The 13,734-nt window shown below is 34.0% G+C and overlaps 1 protein-coding gene across 1 annotated transcript in view; it reads right to left on the reverse strand.

Annotated features, from left to right (window-relative positions):
* The window catches only part of LOC129218198 (CWF19-like protein 1), a gene marked incomplete in the record, with an annotated part of 185,432 nt that extends 175,801 nt beyond the window's left edge, over positions 1 to 9,631 (reverse strand). Inside the window, 1 exon segment of the mRNA XM_054852413.1 lies at positions 9,514 to 9,631. Coding sequence (XP_054708388.1) covers positions 9,514 to 9,530 — 17 coding nt within the window.
* Positions 9,632 to 13,734: the final 4,103 nt, after the last annotated feature.

Genomic DNA, 13,734 nt, shown 5'->3' on the forward strand with positions numbered 1-13,734 from the left:
GGAAATGGAGCTCTGATCGGAACAGGGAAATGACGTCAGTTGCTGACGTTTTAGGCCACACCTCTTTTTTGCGCATCGCTCTTTAAAAAATTCATAAAAAATCAATCGTTGGTTTTAAAAATCCGGCCATGGTGAATTTTTGTGTTTTGTAAGCCTGTCAACAATGTGCAATAGTTAAAATTGGAATATTTGATAGGTTGATACTTCCCTATTTCTGCTACCGGGGTCGCATGTAGTCTAGTTGCTGGAGTTACTGTCTTTCCCCCACTCTCCCAGATGATCTGGCCTTGATTCCCAGCATAGGTCCATCAGAATAAACTTAACATGTCTCTCGTGATAACACGGAAATCTTAAAAGGTTTTCTATTAAAAGGTACAGAGTTGCGGAGAAAATTGTTTGAACTGATTGCTTGAACTGCATCCCTAACCCTTAAGGTTTACAAAGAGATGACCTAAAACTACATTAAAACTTCAATTTTAAAAATTGTCTCAGGAAAGCTCCCGATTCTCCTCCTTAACACCATTGATGATGGCTTAAAATTGTAATTTCGGAACTTTCAAAGAATTGCCAAGAGAGTGTCTCTGAGCCATATCTAAATATTACCAAAGATGATACACAATCTCACTTTTGAGAGTTCAGTTTCGAAAAAATTCCTGAGCATCACCAGAGATCGACAAAAATTTCCATTTCTTGAACTTCACTTCCAAAACAATTTTAGCCACACTTGTGTTTTTGATGCTTAAATTCCGAAATACTTCCGAGAGAGCTCACTGCCATTCCCTCCAAATATCATTTAAGATTTTCTTTTAATTCCAGCCCCCCCCCCCCCCCCAATTCCTCAACTAGGTAAGAAATTGCTATTTTTCTTTCCCAAAAATAACGCAGTTTTCCTGATTTGTGTGCACAGGTTTAGGTGTGCCCCCCCCCCCAACCTTCTTAACCAGAAGCTGGATCTGCTTGCTCAATACTAATACATACATTATTTTCAAAAATTAAGAAGTTGCCTACCCCCCCCCCTCTTTTCATCTAAGGTTGCCATCAAAATTTTGCTTGTAATAGTTGCTTTAGTAGCCTGAAATGTTAAAAATCGTCAGCTAAATAATCTCCTCAGAGCAACATTTAAGTTGTGTTTTGAATCTGTGAAGTTGATTTTTCCGATAGTTTTTTTTGAGCAATCACACTGCTTATTGTTCTCACTTGACGGTTTTGATGTCCTCTATGATTTTATTTTCCCCCGCCTCCCTCTGCAGCACCACCGTCGACCGACTCCTCCAGATGCTGCTCCTCTTGCGAAAACCCTCTCCAGGTTGGGCCCGTATCCTACACACACACACAAGCATACATACACATACAGACACAAACACACACGCATATACACACACACACACTTGTGATTGGGAAAAACATAATTTGAGTTCAAGATGTCAAAATTCAAATTTTTTCTTTTTAATTTGCTAACTCAAAAATACATCGCGTGACAATCACATTTAAAAAAATAAAAGTCTTTGCCACGTTGTTAATGACTAGATTTTGAGAGTGGTTACTAGTTACTACAAGGAACATAGATTTCTAGTGAATTTAACCTCCTAAAGCTAGATCGCACTACAGATTTTTCATCTCTCAACCTTCGATCTGTTACTCTAGTCTTGTTCATAATATTCCGCCAAGTCAAGCATATTTTTAAACTTTTCCAACTATAGTAAGTTTGGAAGTTTTTTTGAGCAATCACGATTGCTTATTGTTCTCACTTGACTGTCCTTGTTGATGTGGTTCCTTTTTCAGCTTAGACCAGGGGCCTCTGCAGCACCACCGCTCACCGGCGCAGCTCCTCTGGTCCTGAGCACTGTCCCCTAGTGCCCCAGAATCCACTTATGCTGGGAGGTGGCGTCCATGTCCTACACACACATGCTCATATAGATATGAAAAAAAAATGAATTTTTTCAACTTTTCAGGATTTTAATTAAAATATTAAGCAAAAGGTGATTAGAAATTTCTCACGCTTAAATTTTCTTGCGATTTCCTCCCCCCCCCCTGTTTTATGTCAAAATACTGTCTAACATTAATGCAAGTGTTGTTTGACAATATAATTTGCATATAGATCAAAAAATGTTTAATAATACTTTTTGCAAAAAAGCTTAAACCAATAACCTTAGTGAAGAATTGATTTTCCTTCTTCATAAAACAAACAAGCATAACTTTAATCACAAAACTATGTTTCTGCTGACTGTGCGAACCAAATATACAGGGTGTGGCAAAAAAAAGGGGGGGGCAAGCAATTTCCCAAGAAACTCTATGCAACTGCTTATTGAAATTTTCATTCAAGGGCAGCAAGTCCTTTAATCAATCCTATTCCCTATAAAGCAATTGGTTTAGAAAGTCCAAACTTATGTGTAGTTTAGGGTAGATCTTTGACTCTGAAACAGGTCATACAGTGTAATAAATGGGATTGAGATCGAGCGAGTTGAGCGTCCACTCTAAAGATGATATCATGTGAAAAACAATGCCTATTGCACCGCTCTTGTCTTTTTGGCCATATGAATCGGTGTGGAGTTAAAGGAAAATGTCCAGTCTACAATGAAGTGCTCTCAGGCCCACAGAAGTACATTAACTTCTAAAATGTCCTTCTGGTTCACCTTTTGATTCATTTTACGGACCTCATCCACAAAAAATTAGAGATTTTTTGTCGCTTGTGCTGATTCCATCTCAGACCAAGCCTGACTTCGGGTTTTGGCGATATCTAACACTTTTTAAGGTGCTTGGAGTGTCTACAGACCAAATCCTAAGGTTCTGGGCGACGTGAGCCGGTTGAACGGTAAATCAGTGAAAGGTATCTTTTCCAGCATGGACTTGCGGCCCGTCTCAAACGTTTCTGGCATCTTTGGAGTCATACGAATGCTTGAACTTTTTTGGAACTCATAAAACTTCTGTTTGAGCTGTTTTTTCCCTTACGGCCCTATTCTCAATACCGTCACAGCACGGAGATGAAACTCGGCTCCCCAAAACCGAGAAGTAAGGGAAAACTAGTTTCGAACGCGGTGCGTATTCTTCAAGTCATTTCAAGCACAATTTAGGGGAGCCGAGTTTTAACTGAAGTAGAAATGAAACAGCTGTTACCATTGGGTAGAGTGACTCACGTGACATTTTCTACCTGACTGCATTCCACGTGATAGTAAATTCGCGTGCTGAAGAATGATTGACATATAATAAGAATTGGGAGTAGCAAAATGGATCTATAGTTCATGCAATTTTTTTTATTAGACTCAATTTGAAATTTAAAAACATCAATGCATTTTTTTAATGTTTCTGGAAAGAAACTTAAAAAGTTTTTTCATCTTGTTATTAATTAAATGTTTTTTTATTCATATTGTTATTAATCAAGATGAAATAAAAACTAATTCAATAATATAGTTACGTTCTTGGCAAGGGTTTCATATGGGCCGAGCTGTAATTTACGAATTCCACCCCCTCCCACCTCTTTCAAAAAGATATTTTATGTAAATATTAAAATCGTGCAATTTTTTAGAAACAGCAACTTATTTTTATTTTGGCATTATAACTATAGTTGCAATTAAAAAACGAGTTTAATTACGAATATTGAAAACGAGTTTAATTACAAATAAATTCTATGTAAAATTTTCCCCAGACGCATATGTAACGTGCCCCGTCCAAGCGCAATATTGTGCTTTGTTTTCGTTGCCATTTAATGGATTAAATATGATTTAAGAAAAAACGGGAAAAACTTCAGAGAATTAAGATTTTTTTATTTTATTAACTTTGAAATCCACTTTGGGTGCAATTCCGGGGCAGACCGTTGTCCCCCCCCCCCCTCTAGACACCCTACTGATTAATATATTAGTCTCTTTTTAATATTGAAAATCTGTCAGTCATAAATGTTTTTTCTTTCTTGTGTGTGAGGTAAACATTTTTGAATAATATAGATAGAAGCTTAATATTTTCTACTATATTGTGTATGCATTTGAAAGAAAGAAAGAAAAGAATTTAAAACATAGAAAAGAAAAATAATTTACAATAATATTAAAAACTTTTTACAATGTATTGGCTTTAGAACCCGATCCCCTCCCCCCTCCATCTGTTCCATTTCGTGAAACATTTGTTAACATTTATTGTCTTTAAAATCCATAAACTTATTAATATAAACGACACAGGACAAATTCATAAACTGCATTTTGCCCTGCATTAGTTTTCCATGTGAAGAACTTATTTTTTCAGCAATACAGTCCTTTTTAAAAGTTGAAAAAATAATTTTATATTTTTATCATCCAAAAATTCAAGGGCACCCATATGGGGAGGGGGTAAGTGGGGACTCAAGCCCCCCCCCCCCTTAGAAATTAGAACTTCCTTGCTTTAGTATTTTTTTCTTTGCTAAAATTTAAAAACATTTCTTTTCCAGCCATTATTGAATAAGTAAAAATGTCAAATTTTATTCACTCTAATCTATACTGAAATCGGTTTCCACGGGAAAATATCCTTCTAAAACATGTAGAAAATATCTGAGCCCCCCCCCCCCCCCCCCCATCCCTTAAAATTTTGCATTTGGACGCCCATGTAAAAATTCCTTGTTTATCATTCACACCTTAATTTTTACAATCACTTGTTTTTCAAAGCTCTTTCTCTTCCCCTATCTTGTAATTATATGCGTGTTTGTACACAAAAATAAAGTCACATTCTAATTGCTTCTATATTTACATTCCCTAGCATAAAATCAAATGTTATTTCATCCATTGAGAATATTTTTCCACATTAATGTGTTCATGAAGCTAGTAATAGTAATTTCTTCTGCAATTAAAAATCTCCTGAACCGTTTTATTTATAATTATTTGAAACAAAGAAAATTTTAAATTCGTTTAGATATTATTGTGTTGCGCATTGAAATTTTGTGGAACATTCAGCTTCATTCTATCATTTTCTGTCTTGGAATGATTTATGTATTTCGGTCTCTCAATTGGACAAGATACCTTGCTACTTCAATAATTGATCTGAGTAAAAAAGTTGCAACAGGTACTACTGTTTAAGAACAGTAATTGATTTTTCCAAGGGTGCCCCCCCCCTAAGAGCAAGAGTACACCCCTCCCTCCCAAACACTACAAAGACCCCCCAAATTGGAAGACCCCTCTAAAAAAAGAAATTATTCCTTAACCCCCCCCCCCCCCCCGAAAAATTTCATGGCATATTCTGCGCCATGACCCCCCCCCTCCTCTCCCAGCCGAGTTGAGCATTCCTGATTATTTTGATTCAGACCATTTTTTCATTTTCCCCAAACTCATAAAAATAATGGTAAGTGCTATTTTGTCACATTTTTCACAAATTTAAAACAAAACTTTAGCAATTAAAGCTCCATTGTGACGTTATATAACTATAATTCAGGGAAGAATTTGTTTAAAAAACTATTAGCGGTTTAAAAATTGTTTGACCAGCATTTTAAAATTGGAGTAATGCTGCATTAAAAAAAATAATAAGTTTTCGTGTTCCAGAAATTATTTCATAAAGGATAGTTTGTAATGGACGAAAGTGTTCTAAGATATTCTCTCAGAAGTGGCATCTAATCCCCCCCCCCAAATAGTTATTTTTTCATGAAGTATTCTTTTGTAACTTTTTTGTTGTTAATTGAGGCGAAAGTTTAAAATACGAAAAAACGGTGCAGCAGAAATAAATCAGATTTCAAAAAAAAAAAGAAAAGAAAAAAAAATATTTTCTTACCAATCGCAACTTTTCCGCGCTACAGTGACATGGAAATTTAAAAAAAATGATTTTTTTCGAACCATTCTGTTGAGCATTGCATTAACGTTTCCGGCCGTACTTTTTGATAACACCTATAACGAATGTTAATTCTGATTAAATTTTGTAATTAATCTTTGTTTCTATCAAGAATGTTTTATCAATAGTTTCTAGCATTTGCAAATCGCTCAAAATAATCCAAACGGCCGTCGTCCATTTTGTTTGCTCACAAAGGAATGATGGGAAGGAAATCTAGTTTTAAACCGTCAAAGTTCCGGTCACAAGCCGAGCTCTGGAAGTGGGCGTTCCGTCAAGGTTCCGTGACCGAGTTTAACGCCAAACCGGGATGGAGAATAGAGTAGTTTCTCCGCTTCGAGGTTTAAGCCTCGGTCCGAGTTTTAACCGGAGTGGAGAATACTGGTGTTAGTCCCACTTATCGGTTACAAATCCCACAAACGACTTCTCTCGTGGAAACCCAAGGATTTCATTTAACTCACTTTTGGATGACCTGACGATTAACTGAAATGTCACTGTTCGTTTTTGTACACATTCCCGACTATCATTTCCAAGCTACTTGAAACGGCATACCGTTTCAAATACTGTTTGTTAAGGGACAACAGGCAAACGAACTGTCGTTTTACTCGGTTCAACAACTTAAAATAGCAGGTATTTTGCTTAAAACTGTAAGAAAAACGAAAAACAATACATAAACTAGGTAATATATTGTAAATTATTTTCTAATAAGGTGAGAGACAAAAATAAATTAGGCACTCATTAAGATGAAATTACCTTTCTTCCATTCGATGATACAATTTTTGTCCGATATTTTTTTTGACCCTGTATACTGCAGTGCTAGGCAAAAAGGGGGAATTTGCAGTTGGGCTCAAGCTGAGATATTGTATTTTAAAGTGTGGCTCTTCCATATATTTGATTCAGGTGTCTTTTTTTTAAAAAAAGAATTTTTCAAAACAATAGTTCTTGATCAAATGACCCTAAAACATTTTATTTATTAAGTAAAATACGAAACAGAGAACACCTTGGTTAAAATAACTCAAATTTGTTCAAAAGTGCTGGTATGACTACTTTTATTACTGTGCTTAGCACGGCCGTATGAATAAACTGAAACTGTAGTGTAAGTTGGTTCAGCTTAACACTAGAAAGACGGAAGCGGTCATTTTGACCGCAAACGATTTTCAAATGCTCATATTTGCTGCGTTTAATTTTCAAACTCCTTTTCCTTCATTGACTTTTCCTAATTATTTATTAAGGTCTTACAACAGTATTTTTTTTTCTTTAGGATTATTATTATAGTCGCTATAAATGCTTATACCTAGAAAGACTGACTACACGGTCATTTTGACCGCTAAGTGAACCTTTCTTTATGCATCCATTTTCTTCTTTTTTCTCTTATCAGTTGTGTGTACTATGGACTATTGTTAGTTGTCAGGGTGAGTAATGTTCTTTTGAGTTTAGTGCCTGCTGGTCAGGTTTAATTCTTTGAACTGTTAGGAAAATGCGAAACACCTGGTGGTTGCATGGTATCAGCTTTCTGCTATCTGCACAGGAGGCAAAGTTGAGAAAGGTAAATTTGAAAAGCATGTGACTGGACATGTGAAAGTACTTTGGGTCTAAAAAGAAGTAAATATAAACAGGTAAATTCCAAAAATGTTTGCTGGAATTATTTTGTGCACTAAAGCATGTGCTTTGCTTGAAGCATTGACGTTTATTTTCTTCGATGATAATGAAGTGCTCAGTCACATAATTATCTTCATGATGTCGAGAAGAACTGTTGACAAGCAAAACTTTTAGGAACATTAATTCCTGTAACTGTTGCAGATTTATCTAAAACAGATTATGGTTCGAATGAACAGTCTGACTTATCAGAAGAGAAATATATTCCTAGCGATGATAATAGTTTGCTTTCATGAGATTATTGCGAATATTTTTCGGAGCTTAGATTTGCAGAAAAGGATTGTTCTTCTGAGTTAGAATCAGAAGAAACCTCGCGAAAAAAAACTGATGCTCAAAATATAAAAAACAGTAAACTAAAAAAAGGAAAAGGGTCCAACGCCGAATAAAAAGGGGAAAATTTCAAAAACAGATCTCTTTATTTCTCCAATTTCCTCCAAGTCACCTCCACTGATCAGTTTTGCTGCATACAAATAAGCATCTACCTCCGGAAAAAGATTAAAATAGTATAAAAATAAACTATGCAAAAAAAAATCTACAAGCATTTGTTCTGATTGCTAAAAAAAAAAAACTTAATGGCTAATATACAGGTGACGTGATAACATAAGTATTTCGAAATATTGTAAAAGATAGTAATGTACGGTATCTTGCGATATTTAGATATTTTTTAAACCAAAACATGCATGGTTGATTCTAGTACTTGTTAGTTATTACATGCTAAGAAAATTTCCTCTTTTTTGTACAAATTTGCTCTTTCTCAATGCCAATTGTGTAAAGCATGTGTATTTCACGTAATCGAACATAAACTTTAAAAAAAAGCTATCTAAGATTTATTTGCAGACTATATTACGATTAAATTGTTAAATTAAACTCTGACATTTTGAAACAAATCTTTTCTATGGTTAGAAATCCCGAAAGGAGGAAATTTCCAATCTTTCAAGTATGGCGGTCAAAGTGACCGCTGCTAGTCTTTCTAGGTATACGCAAAACGCCATCTTTCTAGTGTTAAGAAACACTAATTAAATTTTGATTTGGTCTGAGACTGGATTGGAAAAAATAAAAACTCAATAGCTTTCATTTTCAGACAGAAAAGTTACATTGTATTATTTTTCTTTCAAAAAAAAAAAAAAAAATCATGTTTGAAAGTCGAAAATTTTAATTAATATTTCAAAGGCAATCTAAAATAAAAAATGTAATTGTGACGATTAGACACATATTACCCAATATTATTGGTTGAATGATGACTTGACTTATTTCTGGTGTTTAATCATGAAAGCTCTCAGTTATAAAACAAAAAAAAAAAATTTTTGTTCGAATTAATCTTACTTTTATGTGTATTTCTGTCAAGCAGATGTGTGGATAGCATATATTTCTTAATGCTTAACCTTTTATACGTTCCAAAAAACACAGAGCTATTAAGAAACCCTAATTTTATTCATAAAAAAATCAAATTTTCCATTTTTTCCCGAAAAAAACTGTAAAAAAACGGTTTTTTTCCACCATTTCAAAATTCCAGAAATTTTACATCTCTAGCGCCTTTACACAAATACACACATACGCCTACGTGCACACATGTAAGCCTACACACACACACACTCAACTATGCACACATAACCACCTAGGAGGAGGGATATGCTTGGGGGGAACCGTTTCTAGGAACGATAACTCCAATGAGTAGGGTATTGTCGCAATTCGTGATTGCGAAGAACATAATTTGAATTCAAAGTTTCAGAATTCAAATTAGAGTTGATAGGGTGAAGAGGTTCACAGGTGTGGTTTTTTTTTTTTTTTTTGGAACTGATCGTTCAAGTGGAAGACTGAATCTTACCTTTATTTTAATGCTTTGTAAATTACATGATTTACTTTCCTCAGTCAGATATTGTTTCAGGAAAAATGAAAGTAATATACAGTACAACGCGTTGGAAGAACGCTTAAATCTAGAGGCGTATTGCCGGCTTTCCCATGGAAGGCCTTCGTTTCGGCTGGGATTGAAAGACGAAGATGAAAAATGTTGTAGACGCTGAAGTAAACAAGTATTGAGAGGTAGTAAGAAGAAACAATTTGAAAAGAAAATATTGTGTTACTTACACCTTCAATCGAGGCATTACTGTTGCACAATTTACAAAAATATTCCTGTCAATGTAATTTTTGGCAAAAACGTAAGTCTTTCAGAATTGAATGTAAACAAATAAAAACAGGAAATCGGTCAACGCAGGAACGATCCTGACAGATAAACGGGAGGCAACCCTATATTTTGGCGCTAAATGATATCATTCTAAGACTTGGCGACAAGGATTCTTCCTGTACCTCGTGCGTGGTTTAAAAAATGGTTTGAAGAATGTAGTAATGTGTTAATGTATTTACTATAATGATATTTTTACTATTAAATATGCATGAAAGTAAGTGAAACATTTTCTTGGATGTGACTATAGTAAGTTGTATCTTTTTGTTTTTTTTTATTTTGAAAAAGAACATGTTCCTTTATTTATGCTTACTGTCTGACCACGGATTGTATGGAATGATAAACACCGTTTTACAGCCGGAAATGGATAAAATTATTTTTTTTTTTACCGATTTCAGCTTTTGCAGAAGCAGAGTCTCATTCAAATGAGCGGAATACGCGCATCAAAATTTTACTTTTCCCCCTTATTCACATAGATTCGTTGATCTGGACGTTTGAAAATTCCATGCAATCTGTGGTTGGACAGTACAACGGTCATGAAATTAAAAGCATGTATTAAGATTTATTATGGCTAGGCCTTAGGTTTTTTTCTGGATTATCATTCTGTGCATCTGTACTTTCTATCTGGACAAAATTTATATTTATTTATGCCATAATTAGACGTCTTTCAGATATCTAATATAATATGGGAATTGTTGTTAGACGTTAGGTTGCATAAGTGTGCATTAAATAAACGTTTCTCGTGTAATTTTTGCTTTCCCCCCCCCCTTGAATAATCGAAACTATTAGGCTTCTTTTAATTTCCCGCCTAAATTAACGTACATTTCTTTAAGACGTCCTTAAGGATTCTTCCTGTAAACGTGCATGTATTCACATCATTAAACGTTTATCCTTTGTGAAACATTTAGATGTTTCCTTTCCTTGCATAATTAAAGCTACTGAGCTGCTTAATTATCCAAAATTAACAATCATTTTTCTCAGACGTGTTGACTTTTGTCAGAATTGTTCCCGTCAGCCTTTAGCCTTTAGGCGTGCGTAGATCTGCGTCAACTAGAAATCTGTTATCGTGAGTAAATTGTTTAATTTCCTTCATTTAGTAAAACCATTTTGATGTATAATTAATTTAATTACTGCCAGAATTAAATTTATTCCTGTCATCTATTCTTAAGGGCAGATTCCTCCTGTTAGCCATTAGCGTGCAAAGATGTGTTTCTAATGAACGCCATTGAAAATTGTACTGTAAAGCATTTTTGTTCCTTGAACAATTAGGAATATTTAGCAGCAAATTTAATTTTCTGCCAAAATTAACTTTCTTTCAGATATCAAGTCTTAAGTAAGGATTCTTTCTGTCTCCTGTGTAGTTGAGCATCAAATGACTTCATTCTGACATTTATTTTCTTTTCCTGTTGCATAGTTGAAAGTATTTAGGGCCATAGTTCCGTCACATGTGGGACAAAAATACGCTTAAATTTCATTAACATTTTGTTATATCTCTTAATATTTTAATGAAACTGGGGTAAGCAATTTTTTTAATCTTTAAATTTGATACAAAGATACTTCTGAAACAATTTTATTATTTAAATTAAAATTTATTTACATGCGTCACGTGCGTGACATCTAAAGTCAACCTCTGGTAACTTGCTTGTGGATAAGCTAATATTTTTGCTCTATTAATACAGCAATGCTTAATACAACAATGACGAAACAAATTGCAGATTTTGAAAGCTATGGTTCCAATGTAAAGGAAACATATCTCATAAGTTTAGAAATAATTATTTAAACCATTGAAAAAAAAGCCTATTCCATTGAAAATGGTCATTTTGTCCCGCACGTGACGGTTTCTGTATTTCATAAAAAAGAAATAATTTTCGAAGAAAATTTATTTTGGCTAAAGAAGTCACACATGCGTTTGTGATGTCTTAAGCAACAAAATTTTGTTCATTATCCTTTTAAATTATTATTTTTTATGAAATATATGAAGCGTCACGTGCAGGAAAAAAATTACCGTTTTCCGTGGAATAGCCCTTTAATTAACTGTTCAATTTCCCAGCAAAATATTTCCTTCAAAAATTAACTCTGTAAAGGTTCTTCCTGTTAAGTCCCCTTCCCTTCAACCATTATATCTTGTCTTCTTGTTGAATATTCTCCCTATTAGCCTTCCCGGGTGTTCCAAAAATGAACATTTATTAATTTTCATATTCTTGGTGTCAGAAATCAGTATGCTGTTTAATTTACTGTCAAAATTCATGCATTTTAGGTATTATTCTTATCCAGCATTATAGATGTGTAACAAATAGGTGTTTATCATGAGTAAAATTCTTATTTCCTAATCCTTACTGAACTTTAACTTTGTCTAGCAACAAATGAAAGACTTTTGTAGTTTGCTAAGAGCTAAATTATTTAAGCATGAAACACTATTCTATTAAATTAGTAGGGCACCTGGTACATTTGTCAATAGAACCTGAAGTGTAAGTTCACCTTTCAGTGAGCAGTCATTGTTAGAGCAATGATTGAAATCTTTGAGATTGTGGGTTTTTCACTGGTCAGTCATCAGTTCCAAGTTCATCTGATGCATAAAATTCCTGCGGACATGTGTATAAAAATGCTTTATTTCAGTGTGCCCAAAGTTTAATGTTCTATTTGTATTATGAATACATTTTTCACTTATTATATATTTTTCAGAAGGGTTCCTCCATGTTAGTTTACCAAGATGTCAATTGTTTGATCCTGAATAGCGAGAAGATGGATGATTTCAAGGAAACTTAAAGCACAACACTAGTTGAATTTAGACTTTGCATGACAGTTACTTTATTAAAGTCTGCTGCAAAGTCTTAATTTTGCTGGTAATAATGCTTTAACTGGACCTTTCAATGAACAAGAACAACCATTTGAATCTTTGAAATGCTGGGTCTATGCTTTGCAGTCAGAAATCAGTATTAAGTTCATCTGATGCACAAACTTCCTGTGGGATAAGTATAAAAATAATTATTTCAATGTGCCCAAAGTTGAATGTTCAATTTGTATTGTGAATTATGAATACATTTTTTGCTTATTACATATTTTTTAGAAGGGTTCCTCCATGTTAGTTTACCAAGATGGCAATTGTTTGATCCTGAATAGCGAGAAGATTCATGATTTCATGGAAACTTAAAGCACGACACTAGTTGAATTTAGACTTTGCATGACAGTTACTTTATTAAAGTCTGCTGCAAAGTCTTAATTTTGCTGGTAATAATGCTTTAACTGGACCTTTCAATGAACAAGAACAACCATTAGAATCTTTGAAATGCTGGGTCTATGCTTTGCAGTCAGAAATCAGTATTAAGTTCATCTGATGCACAAACTTCCGGTGGGATAAGTATAAAAATAATTATTTCAATGTGACCCAAAGTTGAATGTTCAATTTGTATTGTGAATTATGAATACATTTTTTGTTTATTAATGTATCTATTTTTCAGAAGGGTTCCATGTTAGTTTACCAAGATGTCAATTGTTTGATCCTGAATAATGAGAAGATGGATGAGGTTATAGAAACTTAAAGCACACTAGTTGAATTTAGAACTTGCACAACAGTTACTTTATTAAAGTCTGCTGTGAAGTACTAATTTTGCTGGCAATAATGCTTTAAAACTGACTTGTTAAAATTCAAGTGCATTCAACATCAGTCATATAGTGTAGTTTAAATATATGATTCTTGTGTCTGATGTAATAAAAAGCATTTACAGAATTAATATAAAGGGATGTTGTCACTTAATTTATGACTAAAACCCTCTTTATAAATGCTAACATTTTTTAGGCTAATTTTCCTCGAGATAAAAAAGTTTGGTTTGAACATTTTTACTTGGTCACAGATATGTTTTATTTCTGGTGCAATTATTTTGCTTAGAATTGTAACACAGCCGGCTTAAAAAAAATCTGTATTATTCTATTTTAAAACAAATTCTTGCTGTTATCACACCAAGAATGAATATGCTTCTCTAAGTTATTCCTGTAGTTAGCTCAGTACTCTAAAGTTTTTCCTGGTGCAAAAGTTTCATAAATGTCAAAAGAAAAACATTTACAAAACTTCTTTGGCATGCTGGCATTAAAACTTGGAGATCACTATCTGTAATTTTATGGTGTAAGAA

Source organism: Uloborus diversus, chromosome 3 (genome assembly GCF_026930045.1).
Source record: "Uloborus diversus isolate 005 chromosome 3, Udiv.v.3.1, whole genome shotgun sequence".
Classification (NCBI taxonomy): Eukaryota; Metazoa; Arthropoda; class Arachnida; order Araneae; family Uloboridae; genus Uloborus; species Uloborus diversus.